The sequence below is a fragment of the Neolamprologus brichardi genome, chromosome 16 (genome assembly GCF_056152115.1).
Source record: "Neolamprologus brichardi isolate AB-2024 chromosome 16, ASM5615211v1, whole genome shotgun sequence".
Taxonomy (NCBI): Eukaryota; Metazoa; Chordata; class Actinopteri; order Cichliformes; family Cichlidae; genus Neolamprologus; species Neolamprologus brichardi.
This window is the reverse complement of record NC_142119.1, coordinates 4,465,938-4,490,218: the sequence shown is the minus strand read 5'-3', so window position 1 is coordinate 4,490,218 and position 24,281 is coordinate 4,465,938. Positions and strand designations below refer to the sequence as shown.

At 40.6% G+C, this 24,281-nt stretch overlaps 1 protein-coding gene across 2 annotated transcripts in view; it reads left to right on the top strand.

The window, feature by feature from the left end:
- Positions 1-449: 449 nt before the first annotated feature.
- Positions 450-24,281, top strand: part of col18a1a (collagen type XVIII alpha 1 chain a) — a 77,507-nt gene continuing 53,675 nt past the window's right edge. For both annotated transcript variants that reach the window (XM_087852994.1, XM_035909053.2), the window contains exons 1-2: positions 450-621; positions 706-779. In XM_087852994.1, coding sequence (XP_087709120.1) covers positions 617-621; positions 706-779 — 79 coding nt within the window. In that variant the 5' untranslated portion in view covers positions 450-616. The remainder of the gene's footprint in view (positions 622-705; positions 780-24,281) is intronic.

Below are 24,281 nucleotides of genomic sequence, written 5' to 3'. Positions count from 1 at the left end.
GTACATAGCTGATCCTCACTGAGCCTGGATCTTCCTGAAGTCTTTTCCTGTTAAAAAGGAGTTCTTCCTCCCTTCTGATGCCTCTGCAAGGGGCATCTTGTGATTGTGGGGATGGTGTCTCTTATATTGAAGGGTGCTGACTTTACTGTACAAAGCACCTCTTTTCAGAAAACTCTGTAGGGTCACATAAAGTGGGATAGCTGCTCACCTCAGCTGTGCTGTGCTGTCTGCTCTCCTTTTAGTATCAAATGTGAGGAATATTTTAAATATGCGTTTCAGTTTTACTGCGAAATGAGAATTAAAGTAATAAAAAAATAATGGTGACGATCCCCTCCAAACACTTTTATTGTTATTTAACATTTCCATAAGCATACAGTCGTCGAAGTGTGCGAGAGTTCCCTTTTAGGACCTGGCGGAAGTCCCTGATGTGGAGTCCTGCAGGTCTCTCCCTCCTCCTGTTTCCAGCAGAAGCGCTGTCTCCTCATCAGCTGTTCGGGCAGCGCGCAGCAGCGGTGTTCGGGACCGGGAAAGCTGAGCTCACTTTTTGCACCTTTCAACCCCCCAAAAAACAGTCCATGTAGCTTCCCCATCAAGCCTGGTGAACGAAGAGCTGAAGATGAGGTACCGCTTTACGTTTTGATTGAAACTTTTTGTAAAGCTTTGGGCGAAGCGTTGAAGTTACAGTGAGTGTTGCTGCCTCCGCAGGTGTTCTTCGTGGCTGGAGCGCCTGGTCTGCTGCGCGCTTCTTCTCGCCGGTCCGGTGGCATCGCAGTGGTCAGGTAAGAAATTATGCTGGAGATGAGAGTATCTCTGCTTTGGTGGCGCATACACAGCAGAAATCATTAGACTTTTGAGACAATCAGTGATTCACGTGATCTCCGTGCTTAATTAACATATACTCGCTGGGACGAAAATTCTTTTATCCACAATAAATTATCTTTTTTTAATGCGTGCCTTACAGAAACGTCAGGGACACACCTGCATGATACCTGCTGCTGTATGCTGAGAGTGATGTTAGCTCACTGTTTGGCTTGGGTGGCATTGTCTGATCTACAGAAAGTTTTTATGTGCCACTAACTGGTCCATTAGCGTTTCTGTGTGATAACACATTGCTGTGATTCCAAGATTAAACACAGAACATGAAGTGGCTCTGGGCCATTTAGATTTTTTTCCAAGGCCAAGGTGTGCGGTGTTTCCTCAACACAGTTTCATTGTCTCTTTGTCCCTCTTGTGTCTTGCTCTGTGTCTGGTCCTTGTAGTGTTTTCATGTCAGTTGAAAAGAGGCTCTTTTTTATTTCTTTCACTCCTGTGTGTCCACCTCAGCAGAACTTGTATCCTTGTAGTCGTTACAGTGCCAAAGCAGCTGAACAGCATGAAAAGACAGTGGAGCATTTCTTCCTCTATGATGGTGCTAAAGGGCTGTAAGAGCCACACAATGAAAAAACTCACATCTGTTCTTGAATTATTTATCTCTGAGAATCGTGAATGTCCTATATTTAATTTGGTAAACGTTAAGTTGGAGAACTGTGTGGCTGTCAGATGATAGGGAGAGGAAACTGAGAGGCTGACAATTAATATTTGATCAGCACTGTAGGGTCTTTGAGGAACTATATGATGCCAAGATGACTGTAACTCTACATGTACCGCCTCTTAAAAGTAATGCAGCCCATTTAATAAAGGAGTTGGTTCCTTATGTCATTCACCTCCTTTTATTTCTCTCTTATTTTGCCCTTCCTTAAATACTAATATGTAAAAATGTTAAAATAGTTAGTTGTGAGCAACGTGACATTTTCACATGAATGCTGTTCACCGGTCCGCCACTCTGTCTCAAGAGCAATGCTTCAGCAGCTTGCGACATGGTTGAATTAGGTTCATTCCCATTCCCCCGGCTGGGTCAGGAATCTCTATTGTCATGTGATCTTTGACATGCACCCAGCATGGTCTTGCCTAAGGGAAACGGGACAAGGTGGGGGGGAGGGGAACGGCTGCAAGGGAACACCCCACTGAGCCATTTAATGGCTGAATTAGATGCCACATTGAAAATCACAGCTGGCTTGGGGTTTTCTCCATTTTTGTGCACAAGCCTGATGGTCATGGGGACAGGACAGCCATGTGAAACAAAAAGTAATACATTCAAAATACAATACAATACAAAATACAGAACAGACATATTTGATGAATAAGAATTGTAATTTACAAGCTTTTTGATCAAAATTGCTCATGTTTAAAGTTTTTCTGGAGACTCCAACTGACGGTCATAATCTTACTCCCTACACGTTGATGCTCTTGTTGTAGGCGTATATGGTGGAAAAGTATAGCTTATGCAGAGCACCCAAACATCTGTTGATGTGTCAAGTAATGTACAGCTGCAGTATTTGAAGGGAAACATCTGCTTCGAGACTCAGAGATTCGGAATCAGAATTTTTCCTTTTTGTTGCTTTGGAAAAAAATTGAGTTTGGTTTATTTTAAAAATACAAAATGTACAAAAATACAAAAATTATTTTAGGCATTGGCACTGCATTACAGGTGAACCTGTAACAAAGTTTAGGGGAAATGTTCAAAAACTTGAAGAAAAAGAACAAATGTAGATGGCACTGATTCAGATATATGCACAGGGAAACCATATGAAGGTAAATTTGCTGTAAGCAGCAGACACAACATATTCTAAATGGAAAGCAACAAACCCTTCAAGAATTAAAGTTAGGTTGTCTTACGTGGGTGGCTGTTGGATTGGTGCCTCTGTTAGGATCAGTGTAACTCTTAAATGAAATAAATGGGGCGACTGTGCACAGATTCAGTTGACTCAGTGAACCTTGTGATGTCTAATCCCTGGATTTTCTAGTCAGTAAACCTGCTTATGCACAATCAACATCTGTGGAAGTGTCTCATAAGCACGAGGTTCAGAGGTTTCTTCTAGCATTTGTTTTGCTACATTGTGTTAACCGCCAGCGTTTAGAAAGTTAATTAAACCTCTGCTAAGTAGGTTTATGTCTGTGGAGAGTGTGTGTGGGTTGGACTCTGTGTAAACACACATTTGTGCGTGACGTTGTCGGTGGGAATCATTCAGGAGGTAGAGAGGATATCTGGATTTCTGCCTTGGTCTACTCTTTCTCCAGCAGTTTCAAAAGAGACACAGGTGATTGGCACCTGCATTTTATGGTATCTGCCCTTGCATATACCAGTATGTCTTTTAGTCATGTTTGCCAGCCATTCTAATTCAAGTTGGGTCTAAGTTTGCTACTGGTAATGGGTTTGAAAATATGCATACTCCAGTAATAAGCCAAATCCCAACACTCCCCACCCCCATAAAACTCTCTAAACGCAGTTATTTCAACGAGAACCGTGTGGCTCTTACGTCTCATGTTAACACTGCACATTTGTCAGAGACCTGCATATAAAAACGAAAAGCCTGTCTACATTAGAAACACATTTCCCAAGTAGCCTGAAGAGGAAATTTACATTCGGTGTCGTTTACTTTAAAGTCGGCATGTTTTTGTAAGAAGACCACAGTGGTCACATCCTGCTTTGGAAGCTTAATCTAACCCATCTGGATCATGCAGTGAATCTGAAAGAGTTGTATATCTACATCTACCCTAGACACCCGAAAGCTCGGCAAAGTTTAAGAATCACTCCTGCATGACAAAGAACGCTGTTTGAATTAGGTGTGTGTACACACAAGAAAGGAAGAATGACTGCCCTTCATGTAGTTTGGGATCTACTGTGTAGATCATCTTTTTGGATGTATGTAGACCGTTTCACCTCACCCTTATATCCTCCTTTAGCCACATTTTCTTCCATTTTGATTATACAAATCTATACAGTCTTATCTTATATCTTATACAAAGAAAGGCTATAGACTTTGATTGCATGCAAGTTAACCCGGCTTATGCATGCACAAAATGGATTTATGAATCAATCCTGGCTATACCAGAAGCAGCACCGGAACTGGAGTCTAAGCTTAAACAAGATGTTGCATTTGAATGACAAAAAGAAAGGGAGCAAATTCATTAAATGCTCACCTTTTATGTCTTTAAGTTCTCTTTGTGACCTTGAAAGCGTTGCATTAGAAACTTACATTTTAGGAAACAGTTTATGGATCAAACTTTATATTTGCAGCATTTTGATGGTTTTTTAAATTTCAAATAACTGAAAAAAATCGAATCTGTTTTAATTGTGTTAACAATCATTTCCTGGCATTTAAAGGCCTTTGGTCAGTGTTGCCTCACTATTTGCAGCGTTCCCCTGTTATCTTGCTTTTGAGGACAGGGCATCCTTTTGAATGTTGCTCACAGCTGTTATTTGTTATTTTATGTTCTCCTACCACTTGGTGTTTCAGGTGCACTCAGCTGTTGTCTCATGCTGCTCCTGATGTCAAAATGCTGGGTTGACTGTGGCAAAATACAGAGGAACACCATAATTACTGCTTATGTTGCAACAGAAAAGGATTTGTCGGGCCACTTGCTCTGTACGCCCAACTATCTCCCGCAATAATGGCACACTGAGTGCCCTCTTACCACTTAGCATCTCTTTCCTGTTTGTGGTGAAAACCCTCACGTGGTCTCCCCGAGCTGTAATCCACGTAAAATCTAAAGTGTGAAGGTACGGAAATTACAGGAGACTACAGCATATGCATGTTTTTTTTTTTAATTAAAGGTGTGAGCATAGTTAAGTTGCTGGTTGATGCAGAAGAAGAAGACACAAGTGTAGCTCAGTTCTTGAGAGTTCTTGAAGAATTCATCCAAGAATTCATCCAGCAGTCAAAGCAAAATAACCCAGTACCTTTTTTGTTATTATACATGGAAGAATTGGCAGAATAATCTGAATTTAAGCCGTTTTTACACGTGCACTGCAGTCCTCAACCTCTCTAGGACTTGCTTGACAGAGGAGGATGCGAGAAAGCAAAAGTCCAATGCCGCCAGATCACACATTAGCCAGTTTTTCAGTCTTTGTCATGTTGGATTGCTCCAGTGTGCGATTTACACAGCCGATAATCCACTTCATTAACTGTGAGTGGGCCTCATGTGGGCCGCTTCCTTCATGTTCCTTCCAGACAGATTTTCTGCCTAAACCTAGGATTGTATTTCCAGTAGTGCAAACTCATTTGAAGTGGACTATTTACTGACGTGTCTTATGTTTGAAAAAGCACAACTGTGCAAATCTTTTGACCACACGGATCTCAAATTGTTCAAAGTTTGCTTTAGACACGCATGTAATCACGAATCGAAGCGCTTCATACGGAAAGTGAAAGTGTTCTTTAAAGGCAGACGTGTCCCTTGTTGTAGATTTTGATGTTTTATTGTGTGTATGGCAATAATGACTTTGTAATATCAGTTTTTGTATACTTTTGTTTGCTCAGTGAAATAAACACTGTTTAATAGGCTGCTTCCTGAGTGTTCAGGACACTCCTGCAAAAAAGATTTCTGAAGATCAACCAATTTCTTGGTTAAAAGTTTCAGTCAATAAAAAAAAAAAACAACCTAAGTGACAAATATCTAAATTATGGAGTATTCAGCTCTAGAAGACATTAACTTTGTAACAGTGTATAGACTGGAGCATGTTGCCAAGCCTCTTGAAGAAGGGTGAACACAGCTCATAGTGGCAGTGTTGTAGTTTTAGACACCCAAACGAAACTTGCAAAAGCCGCTGAGCTCCTTTAGAAAGCATTACATTTTCATCAGGGCTCACTTTCAGTTTATCAGCACTGCTGGCTCTCGTTTGGATGAAAACTGGTTTCCATGGCCACCAGGTGCAGATTTTTCCACCACAAAGCCGTATTTGGCTGTAGCAGGGGAAACTGGATCTATCTACTGGCACTTTGTCCCAGTCTCCAGCTTTAGGTAGTGTTCACTTGTCCTCACTGACAGCCTGCTGAACACAGAGGCATGAAACTAGAGACCCCCACTCCACCCATTTACATTCTCTTGTCCTAAGAAATCGAAGCCGTGGGCTTTTCACTCTCCATAATCTATGACGGGTTCAGAGGGACCATATAGACTGCTTTATGTCTTTAGTTATGATGTGATCTTCTTACACTATTTAGAAGGTACTTTGGAGATTTCAATCTGAAATTAGCTTATTTTAACTGTCAGATGTGAGCACTGTTAACACAACCACCAGCTACCACCCAATGTGTTTTTTTTTAAAATGAATGAATAGACCATTCAGCATTTCACGAGGCCCCTCTCAGGAATGCCATTGTGCGTTTTGAACCTCACGTCGCCGTTATATCCCTCTTTTTGCGCTCTGCACGTCGTCTTATCTTCTGATTGACTCTCATGATGTAGAGACTGCTTTTCAAGGCATCCTTGAATTCCACTCATTCACCCGTCCCTCAAGATCTGCTGTGTCTGTAGGCACTTCTCTTTTTACCCTGTCACAAATCTCACGTGGGGGTGTGGACTGAGGAGAATCCCTTGGGACAGGGAGATTACCATCAAACCGAGAGATCTTCTCACAAATAAGGGATTTGCCGAGTCCTATAGCTCGATCCTTTACTTTCCTATGTGTTTGCCGGAAGTAGGACTTTGAGCAAGGTATGAGATTCGATGACCTATCCTTACTGTACCTGCCAGAAACCAAGAGGTGAGGTTTCCAGGTGCACTTGGTTTGAATTAATAAGATAGAAAGAATTACAGGAACAAATTAACTGACAACTGAAATCAGCCATTGACTCTACTGCTGTTACCTTAAAAATGCATCAGTTTGCTCTGAAGGTGACTTCCTTTCATCATCAACTTTGAAAGCATCCAGTATCCAGTCCTTTTCCATTCATGTCATTGCTTATCACTACAGTGAGATGGAGGACTTACGGTCTTGTTTGATGATGTGCTAAGCCTAGATTTTTACAAAGTGAATGCCTCAGCTGCTCATAACTTGGAAGCTGCTAATTGTTGTGTGAATCATAAGCTCGCGGACAATAAAGGATGCCCTCCATTCACTCTGTGGTTGTTACGGACCAGGTGGCACAGCGCCATCCATTAAGAGACTTAGAGAGGAGGAACATAGGCCAACCATGGGGATGTTAAATATTTAGAGGTCCAGTGAAAGATTTGCAGGGTTATTTGTTTGCTGAGACAGCCTGGAAGGTCTGCAGTCACACTGACCACCTCATTGGCTGAAACATCCATTGAGACTCTGCGCTGGAGTCAACTGAGCCCTTTTGTTTCACAGCTCATGTTTATAGCCTTGTTATTTAGGCTTGCTAAGTAGTTGTGGTCATGTAAAGTCCTTGTAACCTTAAGTTTCCTTTTGCATCCTGTCTTACCAAGACAAGAACAAGGTAAGAATGCAATGGTGGACTAAATTTACCTCCCTTTGGAACATCTTGCTATCTTGTTTTAAACTCTAAATTAATGAATGGTTTTGCGCAGCAACTGTTTCAGTCGTTCATTTCACATGAATGTCTGTTTCAATCTCCTCAAAGACCCTGTAATTTCATACAGATCTGACTCTCACAGTTCAAGTGTGTTCAATATATTCAACCCAACCTAAAACTGACCCACTCTCAGATGTACATCTTGGATAGAACTGCTAATGCACTACAGTGTTTACAAAAGGGTAAATCTTCTAAATCCAGTGTGTAGTTCACCTTGTGTTTTTTATTAAAATACATGCATTTTCTAATGATTGGTCTTATATTGCCAAGCAGACTTTCATGTTTCATGTGAAGTGACCAAACCAATTATTTTCACAGCCTGTTTGGGTCACTTCATAACACGGGAATGAGATCAGCTTTCAAATATCTAGTCCCTCATGTCACCTTCAAGTCACCCCTATCACATCATTTCTACTCCAGTTGAGTGTGCTGTAGAAATGCATACGCTCTGCACCTGTGTGAGAGGAAGTAATCAAGTCTGTATTTGGCAGTTAAACGTGACCTGACTGTATCCGCATGATACGGTCCAGGCCCTTGAACAGGCCTGTGTTCGCCTTAGGCTTTGGCTAGTTTTGCGCTGGTTTTCAACCAGTCTCTTGTTGCCTCCCTTCTTTTCTTTCCCTGTGTGAAAGTCGGACAGCATGTTAAGGTCACTGCTCTATGAATGCCCTCAGGTAAGAGTAACTGTGTTGTTGTTGTTTTTTTGGGTTTGGCATACCGTACATAGATGGGACCTGTGGAAGTGGCTGTATTAAATTCTGCAGTCTCTGTTTATTTTTGATGTTTATCTGGTCATTTGTTGCTCTGTGTTCAGCCCTGAAAATAAATGTTTCCTGTTACTCCTCTGAAAAGCTTGCGGAGCAGAGTCCAAGTTTACTTTGGAATACCAGTAATGTCTACTATCATTTTTCAAGTCCTCTTTGGGGGGATATTTCTTCCTACCTTGTTGGTTCACAAAGTTCACTTGTTTTAAACCAGGTTGGTGCACCAGCCCAAACAAAGTAAAATCCCAGTCATGTGTATTTTAACATGCCTTTGCTTAGCTTAAGCTGTAGTACAGGAAAACCTGTGGACTTTTTGTGCTAAGTGGCTGGTGGGGGGAACAATCAATGCTGGCACCCTAGTCTCCAGTCTGGCTTGCACTAATTGAGAGCTCTGATATTGTCTTGTGGATGAAAGGCCTCTTTGTACCACTTATTTCTCTTCATCTACTGTATCCCCAGGCCTCTGATATAGCTATAGGCATAAAGTCCAGCCACTGTCTCTGTTCATTACAGGGGATTAAAGTGTCAGTTGAAGGTGGAGTATAAGCTGGCCAACATAATTCACTGACAGACATTTGAAGGTGTTGCCTGGTAAGCTAAATGTTTATGCCATTCCAACAGGGTTTAATAATATATGTGATTCTCATCTGGGGCTGTTGTCTTGGTCAATATTTTGATATCAAACATTGTTGTTTATTGTTTAAAGCATTATGCATTTACTGAACTAAAAAAAAAAATCTTTAGCTTTAAATATATTTTAAATTAAAAACAAAAAGAGGCTGAGGAGCTGGAAAATGGGCACTCGGTGTGTTGGACCCAACGTCGCAGGTGTTTTGACCATGAAGTTTGGCCTGCAGTGCCTGCTGTGGGACATCTGTGGGGACAGAATCGACCGGAGAGAGGCTGTAATGGCAGCAGACTTGTACACCTTGAGTGACCTGAGCCAGAGAGCCAGAGGGAGATTGATGAAAAGCCACAACTGACAGCAAACCACCATTTTGGTTGCACTCCACTGAAACAAACTGCAAGACAGGCAGCTGCCTTCACCTCAAGATCGCGCTAACTGCTAATGATCCTTCTACATGTTCGGCTGCTGAACAGCTTTTATTTCCTAAATAAGTGCCGCACTGACCAAAAGGTCATCTTGGTTTAAGCTGAACTCAGTATTGAGTAAATTCTGAGTTTTAAGGAAGAATCAAAGTGCACTGCTATAAAGGAAAAAGTTTCCTTGATTTCATGACAATTAAGGAAAATTCAGGATTAAAATTAATCTTTGGGCTCCAGTTAAAGTCGGTGTTTCATTTACTCACTGTATGTCTGTATTAGCCAGTGAAGGGCAAATATGAAGGGAATGATATCAATTTCTTCTCTTTGTGACAAAAATTGAGCGTTTTAGCCTCCTTGGATTTACTCTCAAAGCGTTGATCTGCATTGACATGTTCTTGAAAAGCTGTACAAAGCTGAAACTCAACACTCGAGTTAGGCCTAGCAGGCTCAAAGAACCAGAAAAGAACAAAGGGACGGCACCGGCCAACAGAATGAGCTAACAGTTCCTTACACGACTGAGCTAGTGCAGAAACAAGAACTGTGTGTGCATTCTTTCCACTTGAAGCCCATGACTTCTGCAGAAGATGCTGTTTACTCTTGCATTCAGAAAGAACAACAGGAATGGAAAGAGATTCATCTTTGGTGCATGCTGAACGCTGAAAGGTTGTGCACATGCATCTGCACCTTTGCCAGCATTTTTAGCTGCTCAGTAAATCACAGACCTGTGTAGGCAGGTAGAAATTTTGCATTCATGGTGAATACCGTTTGTGTGAGGGAGTATTTGAAATGGCACGATGCGATTAAAGCCTTCAAATGGGGAAAAAAAAACTTACTGAAGCTGAAAGAAAAACTTTTCTTTATAAGTCAGAGTTTTAAAGGTTGAAGTCAATTCTGAACCACATGGATTTTTAAGCTTGTTGCACTGAATAGACTCTAATCTGGGAATACTCAAAATGACAAAAAGGGGTGAAAACTTGAGGTTTTGATTAAAAATGGTCTCAAAATGACAATTTATAATCTTGGTTACATGTAAGACACCATACACGTTCCCTGACATACTGTGATCTAAAGTTTTGCTCGGTAATACTGTACAAATGACTGAAAATCTGAGAGCCTCAAACACTGAAGCACTCCTAGCTATGGATGATTCTTGATCTCCCTGGCCAAACCTTTTCATGTCTTAAATAATTACAATGCAAGATTAAAATCAAGCAAGCAAACACTGTCTGCTGTTCTCTTATTTAAGAGTACAACATTTGGATATTGTTTGAACAATCATTTCCTAGACACATGCCTGGACATATTCCTTTCAGTTCATAGCCACTGATCCAGACTTCTCTGTTGGGTGTTTGATGTTTCGGAGTCTTAAGTGTGTCAGGCTGATGAAAACGAACCCGCTCCTGCCAAAACCTTGACGCGTCAGTGTTTGTTGAGCAGATGTTTGGGGTTTTAAAACACTGTTGTTGTGCAGCTTACAGTATTGTTATGGTTTACTTGTGTAATGAAGGAAGTGAAAAAACTTGAATTTTATGTTTGGGAGCAGTTGCTAGATGGTCGGTCAATAAGTTGCCCTTTGTGACTGACAGGAGAATCTTAAGAATGTCGATAGCCTGGGAAATTCGTCAGTGGACAGCCTGAACACTAAAGAGGGGGGCCTCTATTTTATTAGATATGAACTTGTCTCGGAATGTGACCATAATGCAGCTTTTGACTCACAGAGCCTCAAGACCTTTGAATGTCTCACTGTTTGATCAATTTTGTTAAAAGTACTGACTTATGGAGGGTTTTTTTTTCACTTTTGTCACATTTTAAGCTCTTGAACTGAAAGGACTGATTGATATAGTCAGATGAGCATTTTTAACCAGTGTTTGGTACCCTCGCCTGTTAGCGGAAAAAGCAGACGGAGTGACTCGTCAGTCAGTGCTTTCTATAGCTTAAAGCTATCGGGCAAATTAAAGTCAGTCGTGTGCTACAACACAGTAACATATTGTTAAAGTGAACTGCGCTGTGCTCACTGTTAAATTACACTCAAGGGCATGTATTCTGACGTCACATCAATGAGTCAGTGGTTGCGGCTTCAGTTTAATTTGATCTGATTAACATCAGCAGACACTTATCATAATAATCATCATCATTAACGCAATTGTCTGGGTGAAAATAGCTCAATCAGCCAATTTTACAAACGTCAGTCAGACATTGGGTGCTCCCAAATATTTGTAGAATATTAAATCGTCCACTTTTTTAAAGCTTTATGAATGTGTTAATTTATAGTAATTAGAATAAATGTGTTTTTTAACATTTCTCTTAACAGCTGTATTATTGCTTTTTTAAAAACCCAATGCGTTCTGAACAGAATCAAACTTCCTGGTGGTTTTTTTGTTTGAACAATGAAGCTGCTTTGAAAATGGGTCAAGAGGGGAGATAAGAGTGTTAAGCACACAACGTGTGAACCCTGTGGTCTGTGGTTTAGGCCCATGATGTTTAGGGATTTGTCTTATAGCAGCAGTCTCTGGTTACACTGTGTGCAGATTCTTTTTTTTCCGCAATTCATGTTAGAAAAGCTGCGCTTTGTTCTTGGTTTCACCTCCAAAGAGTTGTTTTAGTCGATGACATCTAGCATGCCCTTACGAGTTCGCTGTCAGGTACATCACATATGAAGTCAGAGAGAATCTGCCTCTGAAAGGAGTCTGACAGGCAGGGTATTGATTTAGCTCATGTTGTTTATCCAAGTTCGGAAAAGATGTTTCAGGCATGTTGGAAAAATCTCACTGTTTGAGGTTTAGTTTAGTTTAGTTTTTTTATTTAAAAAGGTGTGACTTATGAAAAGGTCGGTAAGAGCTTTGTAAATATTACCTTTTACCACACTCGATTGAGAGTAAGTAAGTAAGTAAGTAAGTAAACTTTATTTATTAAGCGCTTTTCGCAGACAGACAATCACAAAGCGCTGTACACAAATATTAAAATAAACAGTAAAATCAATAAACATTATATACAATGTAAAAGATCAAATATAAATAATGTAAAAATATAAAATATGTAGATCAACGAAAGGCTTGTTTGAACAGAAGGGTTTTTAACTGTTTTTTGAAAGAATCCACAGAGTCAAGCAAACGTAATTGTAGTGGCAAACTGTTCCACAGCCTTGGTGCAACAGACTGAAAGGCTCTGTCCCCTTTTGTCTTCAGTCGTGTACGGGGAACAACTAAGAGACTCTGAGTCTGTGAGCGAAGATGACGAGCAGCAGTGTATTTTATAAGAAGCTTGGATAAGTAATCTGGAGCCTGGCCATTTAGTGCTCTGTATGTTAAAACAAGAATTTTAAAGTGAATTCTAAACTCTATTGGGAGCCAATGTAAAAAATATAAGATAGGAGTAATGTGAACACGCTTGGTAAAGCGAGTCAGTAATCTGGCTGCTGCGTTTTGTATGGCTTGGAGGCGAGAAAGAGATGATTTATCCAAGCTAGTAAACAGGGAATTACAGTAGTCTAATCGTGATGACACAAAAGCATGAATGAGTTTTTCCAATTCAGCTGAGGAAACCATATGTAGATGTCAGATTTAAAGTCAAGCAAGAAGATTGTTAGTTGCTTATTACTTTTCTTATCGCCATTACTCAAGGTGCATCATGGAAGAAACTAAGCTTCATGCCTCTTGTAATCTCTTGTATGTACTGGTTGTTAAACCTCACAATGGTTGTTGGCCTGATTTATTTCTAACACTTGATCTCGGGTTGATCTAGATCCCCGTGTTTCAAACCTTGCACAAGAAAAATAACAACACAGCCAATTCCTGTTGCAGTGTCAGATCAGAGAGGCACATCCCAGCTCAGTGTACAGGCTTCAACTCGTTCACAGAGCCACCAAAAGTCTTCCACGCTGAAGTAACTTATAGGTTTGAAACGTCTCCCTCCAGCTACAAGATAATTTAACATTGTAGTTATTGTAATGATGATGGTTTTTATTGTGTGTAAATGCTGTTTTCCCTCATGGATCAAAGAGATCATTTACCTTATCTATGACAGTAAAGATCAGTTGGAGTTTATGTTTGGATGTGACATGGGAATATTCAGGCATGGGTTTTCTTTACCCACCCAAACCCCCCACCCCCAATACCACCAAACTTGCCTTGAGGGCAACTCAAACCTCCCACGTCTCCACCCCTCTAAAGATCTTGCCTCAGGCCTGTAACTGTGTCTCAGGCCAGGACAGAAAAAACATTGGGTTGATGAGGTTTGTCTGTGCGTTGGTGGGGGGCAGGGGGGTTCCTCTAAGAGGCTGGCTGTTTTCCAAAAGTTCAGTACATCACTGAAAATTCACAATAGGGTGAAAAGTACATGGGTGACAAATAACTCCTTGATAAACTCAGTGCGAGGCTGAGCTAATGGCAGCCTATTTTTCAAAGGATTGTAAAGGTGTACTCAGAGTACTGAACAGAATCAGTGTATTATGCTTTGTGTTTGAATAGTGTCAGGATGAAAAAAGCTCCAAGGATGTGTTGACTCACATGCAGTGTGCATTTCCCTCCACTGAATACTCTTTACCTTCCATATGTCTTATTCATCCCGCCATGCCATGCATACCACCACTCAGCCCATACAGCTGAACAATACTATTAAGTTACTGCAGAGCTACCTAATAGGTCTAAGCTTAAGAGTGCCGTAGTTGCAAGACTGTCTTCCTTTTATTAAGCTAAAGAAGCAGAGGAAGTTATGATATAGGAGCTGAAGCGTTCTACCTACTGCAATACTTAAAGACCCTACAGCTGCATGATTTCCTTCCCAAAAAAAACCCTTAAAAGATGAAAGTTGACCCACTGGTGGCAGATCAGCAACTCTCCCATGGGTTGTTAAAGGCCTTTTCGATGTTAATCGACTTCTAACAAACCATGACTGATAGTTTCCTGAATTTTTATAATGAAAGTGGATTTTTTTCTCCTGTTTTTCTTGGAGCAAGAGAAGGCAGAATAAATCTAAATCTGCTGAAAGACTTAATTCTGGCAAAAAAGTCTTACTTAGCACTTGGTAATGGGACAGAATTATAACTTGGCATGCTGCTTCAAAAAGAATTCGAGAGCTATTAAGGCTCTCACGTAATTGCTTTATCTCTTGTGGGTGGCTTCGTGAAATTCAACCTCCTTCCTGTAACAATTTGTAGCTGCAGCGGCATATTTTTGTAGTTTTTGTTGTATTTATTCTCCAGTTGAATGGTGCATTGTTTGTCAGAAAGAGGAAAACCAGGCCACACACACACACACACACACACACACACACACTGGAGTTCACCTTCCTCCACTGCCAGAAATACCATGCCGCTCAGCTGTAAGTGTGTGTACTTTCAGATTATGGTGCATGTTAAATCAGCTAAAGAGTTTTCTGTCACTTACAATTAAATGGTCCCTTACTACTCTCCTTCACCCCGTCTTTATTTCCAGACTTCATTTTGCGTCTGCTCCCCCTCAGTGAGTCCAAATAGCCATAAGCTCAGTGGCTGAAGTCGGGTCAGCATGCCCTGTCTGACAGACATACACACACACGCACACACACGCACACAAAAATCTCCCTGGTGAATAGTCACAACTTGTGGGGAATGCCTCAGTGCAGACAATAGCAAGTATCCTTGCTTAACTTCTCCCACCGTCCGACTGAAACTCTGAGGACTCTGAGCTCTTTTGTGTGTTTCCCCCTTGGCTCAAAGTGCCCCAGTCTGACACACATAACTGAGTGTGTAAGTAGCCTGACATTGCAGATTTTTAATCTGTGAGAACAGCTAAATGCTTGTGACAATGATCCAGACAAAAATGTTGCGAAGCTTAAAATGATCTTAAATCTCTTACGTCCCAGGTTTGGGCTCATTTTTCTGGAGCAGAAATGATGGAAATTTGACTAGAAAATTCACTTTTGCAAGAAAGTCTGTAAATTTGTGCAAGTAAAGTGAATATTCTGTCAATAAAACTGAATGCAGTACAAAGCAGTGCAGATGAAAGAGACAGATTAGCTTTGCATGGGCAGATGAAACAACCTTGATTGTCTTTGTTGTGCTGGGAGGGTAACTTTGTAAATGTATTTCACTGCAGATTACAGAACACGTGTTTGAAAGTAGATATTAACGTATTCTGTTTGCTCAGCGTGAGACGCACAAATACTTTAGGATTACTGCACAACTGTCTTACATTTTATTGCATGTGGCTGTATGCGGCATTTACACAGTACTGCTGCCTAAAGTCTGATGATGTTAGTGCTCTGTCAAACGTATCGAAGACCCAGTTTTCTAAAGCATGAAGTTAAAATGGTAACAAGATGAAAATAAAACAGTTCTCTGAACATCTTTTCATTTTTTTTCGTGAATGACACAGTTTGGGCAAGAAGATTAATCCAGAAAAGAGAGATTTTTTTTTTTATCTTATCAGCAATGCACAATGTGGGTAAACTAAGATGCATAGAAAAATATTGTAGCTTTCAATTGATTATTCCAAATTAAAAAGCATGTAATCTGCTGATTTTAAACAGTGTGAATATATTCATTCATATGTGAATGATTATCTTATTTATATTATACCTGTAACTAAAAACTTTGGCAGAAGCAGATCCCGACCTTGCGCTGTGTGCATTGGTGGGAGTGATGTCAAAATAGTCACATCCTATCTGGGAGTTCAACTGGATCACCAGCTGGAGTGGTCTGCCAACACGGACGCTGTCTACAAAAAGGGTCTGAGCCCACTTTACTTTCTATGAAGGCTCGGATCCTTCAATGTATGCAGCAGGCTGCTCTATACGTTTTATCAGTCTGTTGTAGCAAGCCCCATCTTCTTTGCTGTGGCGTGCTGGGGTGCAGGCATCAAAGCTAAAGATGCAAAAAGACTGAGCCTCCTCAGGAGGCCCGAGTCTGTCTTCCCACTGCTATCCGACGCTTTAATTCATGCACTTAGGTCCACACATGTGGAACAGAACTACTCATACCTCAATGCACCCTGATTCTGAAAAACACCTACATTTTGCATTCTTGAAGTATAACTTTGTTATGCATGCAGTGCCCAACACGTGTTTGCACCACTGTTTCCCAGTGTTTGATGGTCAACTCTTTGACTGAATGACATCCTGACACCAGCATGTGCAAAACTCTTCATAACTGAGAACCTTTTTTATTGCATCACTTCAGGATTCATTACGTGGGTGTCAGCTTTTATTTTTCTGGACGTTTACTTTCAGTACACTACATTTAGATTCAAGTCGTTATCGGTCTGTGTCTTTGTTCAGCACTAACTTTGGTACTCAGTGGGATTGATGTTTGTTTAAAATATTTATTTGATCTTTTGCTCTTGTGATCACTGACCCATTATTGTAAACACTGGTGACCATATTTGTATGAGATGTTGGAAAACAAGACTAAAGAAATTCAAAAATAAGAGCTGTGTGTGACTGCACTTAGACATAATGATGCTTTTTGCTTTTAACTGCAGAAATATTCACAAGTAAGTGTCAACACAGGCTGCAGATGTTTTACAGGTTGTGTTTCCCTGTTTTAATAGCTGCCCTGAGCTGATTTTCAGTTTGTACAGCTGAAACTCGGTTATTATTTTTACAGGTGTTTCACCGTTAATTTACTTTTCCTCTGTCATGCCAACATTTCACAAATGCAGCAAGAAAAAAAGAAAGTAAAGATAACAGGTGTAGAGAAAAGAAATACCATAAGAACATGACTTGTTTAATAAAAATACGCTTTTATTTTCTTGTAGCAGCTGAAAGGCTTTACTGTTGAGCCCGGGTTCACTGCGTCCTGTCGGAGTGTTTGGTCTTGGATTGAAAGCGTGTAGCCTTCAAGGCTGTATCAGTGTCCCCCACACCCATCATGTTTTCCACCTGGACAAGGTAATAAAAGTTACCGTGGAGGAGACAGAAAGAGAGACAAGTAAAGAGAGCTTGTAGTCAGATGTAGTCAGACCCCACCCAGACTTTAAAAGGTAGTGTTGTATGTAGGTGACACAAACCTACAGACCTACAGACCTCTCTTACTTTGTGTTTTATTGATCTCAGACCCTGCCTTGTAACTTTTTGTTGACGTTTGTTTGGTTTGGTTTTCCTGCTTTCCTTGAAGCATGTCATTAAAGTTTTAAAATAAAGTCAATAGTAAAAGCATGACTGGATGTAAAACAGAGAGAGGATATATAAACTAGTCTTTCCGCAGCTGTATTTCACAGGCCTTGTTTGTATGCACTTTTTCTATTAAAAAATTCAATTGAACCTATTTGGTGCACCGGCATAGTAACACCTGTACAGGTTTCCTGACAGGTAAGATGTTGGAAGCAGCTTCTGTGACTGGTTTACGTGGTAGGAGGATGTTTGATCTTTACCTTGCTTGCTGGCAATGTGACACTATCTACACATTATAACACAAACTGTGGAGGAAGGTAGAAAATATGTTAGGAGATAATGAGAAGGCGTCTTGATGCATGCTCAGTCATCCAGGTAAGTAAATCCCAAAAGGCTGATTCTGTTCATCTGGACGTAGCATTCAGTGGGAGAAGGTGCTAATGTTTTTCAGGTATGAAGAATAATTAACACACAGTTATGTGAAAGACTAAGTACACCCAGTGATACAAGAGCTTATAGAACCACCTTTTACTGCAATAACTAGAAGCTGTTTTCTGCAGACTTTATCAGTTCCTCACACCACCGTGGAGGAATTTGGTTTAACTTAAACCAAGCTTAAAGTCTCAGCTTTTCAGTCAGGTTGAAGTCTAGACTGTGACTCGGCCATCGCAGCACATTGATTTTTATTTGTTCTTTTGGTAGATTTGCTGATGAGCTTGGCATCATTGTCAGGGAGAATGGCCTCCGATTTCACTCTTATAGTTTGTGGTCATCTAAATGACATGTTAGGTTCCCAAGACCTGTGGCTGCAAACAGAGCCGAAATCATCACCCCTCCACCACCGTGCTTTACAGTTGGCAGAGGTGTTTGTGCTGATACAGTGTTTGGTTTTCACTATGACCAGACATCTGCACTTTGGTCTCATATGTCTAAAGGACATTGTTCCAGAAGTCTTGATGTTTGTTCAAATGGCTCTGTAGTGTTGTGGTTGACAGATAATGGGCAACCAGGAAACAGGCCTGATTTGATCCCAGGAGGAGGCACAGATACTCTGGGGTTTGCTTTAGGAAGGGCATCTGAGGTAAATATGTATGTAATGTAATATCCTTGTGAGTAGGAGAAGAGCTGAAAGTAGCTTTTCTATGTGATTTGTTCAGATGTAAGTTTGCAAACCTAAGCTGTGCTGCCAGGTTCTTTTTTTTAGGGAGAAGGGGATTTCTCCTGGCAAGCCTTTCAAATAAGCAATGGTTCAGTTTTTTTCTAATTGTGCTGTCATGACCTTTACCATTTAACATGCTGAGTGAAGCCCGTAGAGTCTGAGATGTTGCTCTTGGGGTTTTTTGCAGTTTCTTTGAGCATTGCATCGTCTGACCGTTGGTTTGAATTTGCTGGGAAAGTTGTGGCATTGCATTAAGACACAGCTGAATGCTTCAGACCGACAAATGAGTTGATGGACATCAGATATCACATCATAATTTTAAGTTTATCATATTTTTAAGTTCAGCTAATGAGTTTTGACATGTTTGTACTTGGAGAATTGAAATGAAATGGTAAGAAAGCTCTTAAAGTGCTGACAGTGTAGAAAAATGTCCACGTTCATCAGTTTCGAGATGCATACGATCACTTCAGGTAGGATTTAGTGATATTATGAATCACCTATAATTGAGACCACAGAAATTTCCCCATCTTCAAGTCCTCGCATGATGAAAATGATTATGCAGCCATCTGTAGCCATTCAGTGACATGACTAATGCAAAGCAACACCGGAGGAAATCCCTGTACGTCTGTTTAAAAGATTGAGGGTCATTGTAATACATATTCAGCCATAACCTTTCCCTTTCTTTCTCTGTCCTCCTACACCCTCAGCTATACTTTTTCTCCCTAATGCGTCACAAAAGTGTTACGGATATACAGTGAATCACATGTGGACTGAAAAACCTCTCCATCTTTTCCCCACGCCACATCCCTTTAGAAATCATTTAGACATGCACAACCAGAAACGCTGGATTTTTTGTGTGACTCCCCCGCTTGCAAATGTGGACCGTAGACAGAAGATTCATTATTTACAGCTATGTTGCTTTCTTAAAGGAAAAGGGAGGAATTCACAAAGAGTAATACTGCTTTCTTATAAGCTCATCTTATGCCTCGGGGAGGTAGTTTTTCACATTTGTGGGATGGGATGTTATAAGATGTACCAGTGTTTTTTTAGACTGAAAGAAATAAAGTTATTGTAGGGACAAATCTCAGACAGCCGGACTGAGTCACACTGTCTTCATTCCAGGCAGCTGTAGGTGGTGGGGAGCTCCACCCTCTTTAACTGACCACAAAAACACCTCAGCCCCCGGGGCGACACTTTTGGTGCCTGCCGTTCCTCTTTCAGCTTTTTGGTATTGCAAAGCCTGAAGCAACATGAGTGGAATGCCTTTTTATCCGTCTTTTGTCCCATTTTCTTGAACAGACACTCTTTTTGTTTTAATTGGTTAATTTAACTAGGATTGTTTTCACTTGAGGCTCTGGGGATGGGAGGATGTTTTGGGTTGTTAGTAAAGAATGAAAAGATGGACATTAATAAAAGAGTTTTGTTGGTAAGACGCAGCCTCCCCAGTTTGTTTCAGCCCAGCCTCAGATGCTTTATTTCTTTGATTAAAGTCAGAGTTGGACCATTTTTCATCCTGAAATATTTATGCAACGCTGACACAGCATCTAAACAGCTCTCTGCTCTCTTTGTATCAGATCTTTCAAGTATGCGCTGCCTGCCCTGATTGCAGTTAAAGGCGAACTCCAATTTTACAGGCTATTAGTCGTGGTTAGTTTACATCAGTCTGTAAAAACATCATTAAATTTGAAAAAATAATCTCAATCATGTGAAATTTATAACGGAAAGCCTTCGTTCAGACGGTCTGAGAAACGCAGGGTTTATTTATTGAGACAAGCGGCTAAAAATGTTTAAATATGTTGTCGTAAAATGAGAAGATCGCCCTCATCTATGGTTTCTGTGGTCTAAGATATGATGCCGTATTCTGATGATGACTCAGCAGAATTTTCAAGTTTAATAGCACAGCCTTTACATGCCTGTGTCGTCTTGTCTTGCATGAAGGCTTTTCTTTGCTTACGGCAGATTATGTAGATGAAGTTCCAATAAGAACTCAAGCCCTGAGAATTTCCTCCTTTTTATCCCAGATTTCCCAACACAACATCGTCTTATGCACAGATCTGCTGAGCTAAGAGAGCAGTTCCCTGTGGATGGGCTGCTTTTTTATTTATTTATTTTATATCTAAAATGCTATTGAATATATATGGTGAAATAACAAGTTCACTGGAAGAAACTTTGGAAATTCTGACTCTAAACTCTGACATTCATTAAAAAAGGGGTTAATTTATCAATTTTTAGGTTTTCAACAAACCATTTGAAGGGACTTCATGCTTGGTTGGCTGAGTAAAGCTTTTGGAAATGACTCCCTTTCACTGGGAAAGTCACAGAAGAGTGCCCCTGTAACGGCCACCATCTCAGGACCTTTTGATGTTCGAACACATGCTTCGCTCATTATGGGATTAAGAGGCTGAGGAAATTGTGCAGTTGGCATTGTTGAAATCACCCAATGACTTGCAAAACTGCAAACATTTTCTGGGTTATATAGTTTCAAAAGTGAGCACACTTTTTGGTGGCATTGTTCCTGGAGTTATAGTTATGGGAAAATGCAAGAAGGTGTAAGGATAAAGCTGATGTCTCTGTCCTCAGACCTGAAAAGATTGTGGCAAAAAAAACGCTTTGTCTTGAAGAGGCACAAATGTTTGTGACGGCATAAACGTTTGCAAATCCTTCTTGCACGACAGTCGCCGGTGTATTGGCCGTGTGGTCGCAGAGACGTCTGGATTTCCCCTCCATCTGTTAGCAAGTTGGAGAAATTTCCGATTTACATCCGCTCACCCTGACTCATGCTCTTTCACGGCACACCAAAGTTTTTGTTTTTTTAAACTCAGTTTGGAATGAGTCAGTGAGTGGAAATAAACACTGTGTGAGGCTTTTTGAGAATAGATAACATCTTTAATCAATCCAGAGTGCTCTGTTTTAGCTGTTCTGTGGGATCTGTGACACACGAATGGACTTTTAATTTAAACCTGTTCCAGTGGAGGAGAATTCAGTAAGGGTCTACATTAGGTAGCTTTGTGAATTACACAAAAGAGCTTTGCCTCCTGTGAGGTAACTACCCACAAAAGATGCTTCAGATCTTCTGTGAATTCATGTCTCGGCGTATCACCGTCTCAATCCGTTCCTGGCAAAATGACGACAGTTGGTTTGTGCTGAAGCCAAGTCTGCCAGCCTGTCTGCCGTGCCTGTTGGATTAGATGTGTGAGAAACTTTAAAGAATTCACTGTTAAACAGCCAAAGACTTCCAGTGTGTAGATAGACAGCTAATTACCCGTATCTAAAATCATCACAGAGGTTCAATGTGATGTGAAATCCCAGCTAAAAGAACAATAGCCACAATATTTCTGTGCAGTTTTCTCGTAAATTGCTCTTTTTAATGCTACATTGGACAAAGCGAGGCCAAACAAACACCAAAGTTCTTTTTTCTTCTCAAATCGATGGTTTCATCTTTCACCACGGCGCCGTTTTCAATCACGGGCGATAATTTCCCTTTAAACAATCTGGCACTTCCAAAAAACCTGTTTTTACTTTAAAAGCAACGACTTTGGCAAAACTTTTTTTTTCCCTTCACTACGTCCGACATAAACTGAAGGTTTTTCAAGATTTTTTTTCCTTGTTTTTATGCGGTTCTCACTTCAAAGATCAAAGTTTGCTTCTGCACACCACTTCCCTAAAACGACGCACAAACTGAAAGGGATTCTCATAACTCGCTGTGTTTGTGTGTGTTCTCATGTGGGGAATAATAATAGTAAAGGCAACAATCACCCACGCACAAATAAATATGTACCAGGGCAAATCTCCAGAGGACAGTCACTTTGTATATGTTAGCACGGACATTTCACAAATGCAGCCTCTTTAAGAGAAGATGGAGAGGTCGGGGATTATTTAAAAGACGTGAGATCTGTTTTCCATTTCCCTGCAGTCACTTCAGATGCCTCTCAGAAGTATCAGGATAATTTGTTCTCTTCTGCCCATCCGGTTATGGATCCTAATCCTCAGAGTCAACACTGCCAATTCCAGACTTCCGATCTTCGTGCTGTTTCATCTTTGTGGGAAGCATTGTCATCACCAGCTGGTCAAACCTCCCATACATGCAGCTGATCAGGTAGCAAGCATTGGGGTCCCCTCCCCTCCCCTTTCTGATTGGTGATGGGTTGGAATTCTTTTTCCGAGCTGTGGTCGAGACCAGTTCGCTGCGCAGTGTTGATGCATTTTTGTTTGGGAGGTTTTCATCATGAATTTTGACTTTTTCTTATGAGGTGATAAAATTTTGCCCAAAATTGGCCTTTTTCATGGCAGTCATATGCACGGAAAAGGAAATGTTCAGACTCGCTGTGGACAGAGTTGTTTGTTAGACAGCCACATAAGGGAAGCAGTTGGTATGTGCAATCCATCTGCTCATCTCTCCACCTCCAGAGACACCAGGACTGGTGTTTAGCAGTGGACTGTCTCTGGGGCGGGAATTAAAAATTTAAAGAAGAGACACTTAATCAGACTTCACACAGGTTGTATTTACAGCGTGTAGCTTCTGGCAGTGTGTGTGTGTGTGTGGACAGGAAGGATTTCAGGGACAGGTATTTAATACATAAATGGAATTTAAAGTAAAAAAAAAAGCCACAGTTATAGTTGAAGTGCATAGTCACAGTGTTTACCTGATGAGTAGCTCTAGTCAGAAGTCTAAGGACTGTTTTGTTCCAGTTCATCAGAGGAGAATGCAACTTTCCTGATTTCCTTTTGACTCCTTGGAGATCTTTTTCCATCTATCTAAAAGGTTTTTGATTTCTGTTAGCGGCATTAGTCACAAGGTTCTGAATGGATTGCTATTAAAGTTTTACCTGAGGCAGGTCTTGGGCCAAACTTACTAATTATTAACTTTTGAAGTCAACCTATAAGACTTCTTTACCATCATGAGGGCAAACATGGAAACTGCATGCTTTGTCAAATGCATATCCTATAGAAATAAGAAAACTGGGAGGAGACGTTGTCTTTATGAAGTCATGACAATCTTCCAGACTATTCCAGTTTGGTTCATGAAGGTATGCATTCATGAAATGCTCTTGTTTTAACCTGTAGTGATGCCTCCTGCTGACCCATGAAGTACTGCTCAAATAGCTGCTTCTTCTTCTTCTTCTTCTTTTTGTTGCATAGTCTACAGATATCAAACTTCCCCTCCCCCACCAAAAATGCTATTGGGTAAAAGCCCAGTCATTCCTAAATATTTTTCTCATTTCCGCGCTCAAATATTTTTTAGTAAATATGTAGCTTTACACAGTGAGACGTTTTAAACCTGGTGACCCTCAAACCCTGCCCATGCTAGACAAGAAGTGTCTGGATTCCAGGTGTGGGAGAGTCCCTCTCCATTCTTTTCATGCCCACAAACCAGGTAAATGATTTGTCAGAGCAGGATGACCCTTCGCTTCAAGTTCATGCAATGACTTGCTCTGCTGTAGATTTGAGGGGAAAAAAGTGGGTGGGCGGGAGTGGGGAATTCATTTTAGGATATACAGTGGATTTATGATTTAGGGAAATTTTTTTTAACTTTGTAGTTTTATGCTTATAAATTGTAAATAAATAGATTTATTTAATAAATACATAAATAAATATAAGTAAATTATTAACTTGACTTCAAGTAGATCTTTTTTTTTTTAATAGACCAAAGTAAAATATGTGAGTTAAAATGTGCACTATTAAATAAAAGGTAAAATTTTCTGTCATATAATTTCAGTCTCATTTACAGCCCAAAGCCTCGGACTGTCTTTTTTTTATACTCTCGGCTCTGTGATGTCATAGATGAGGGGCTATCCCTGATATGGTTATCTCAGGCCCACACAGCAAAGAAAGCCTGCCCACCCACTG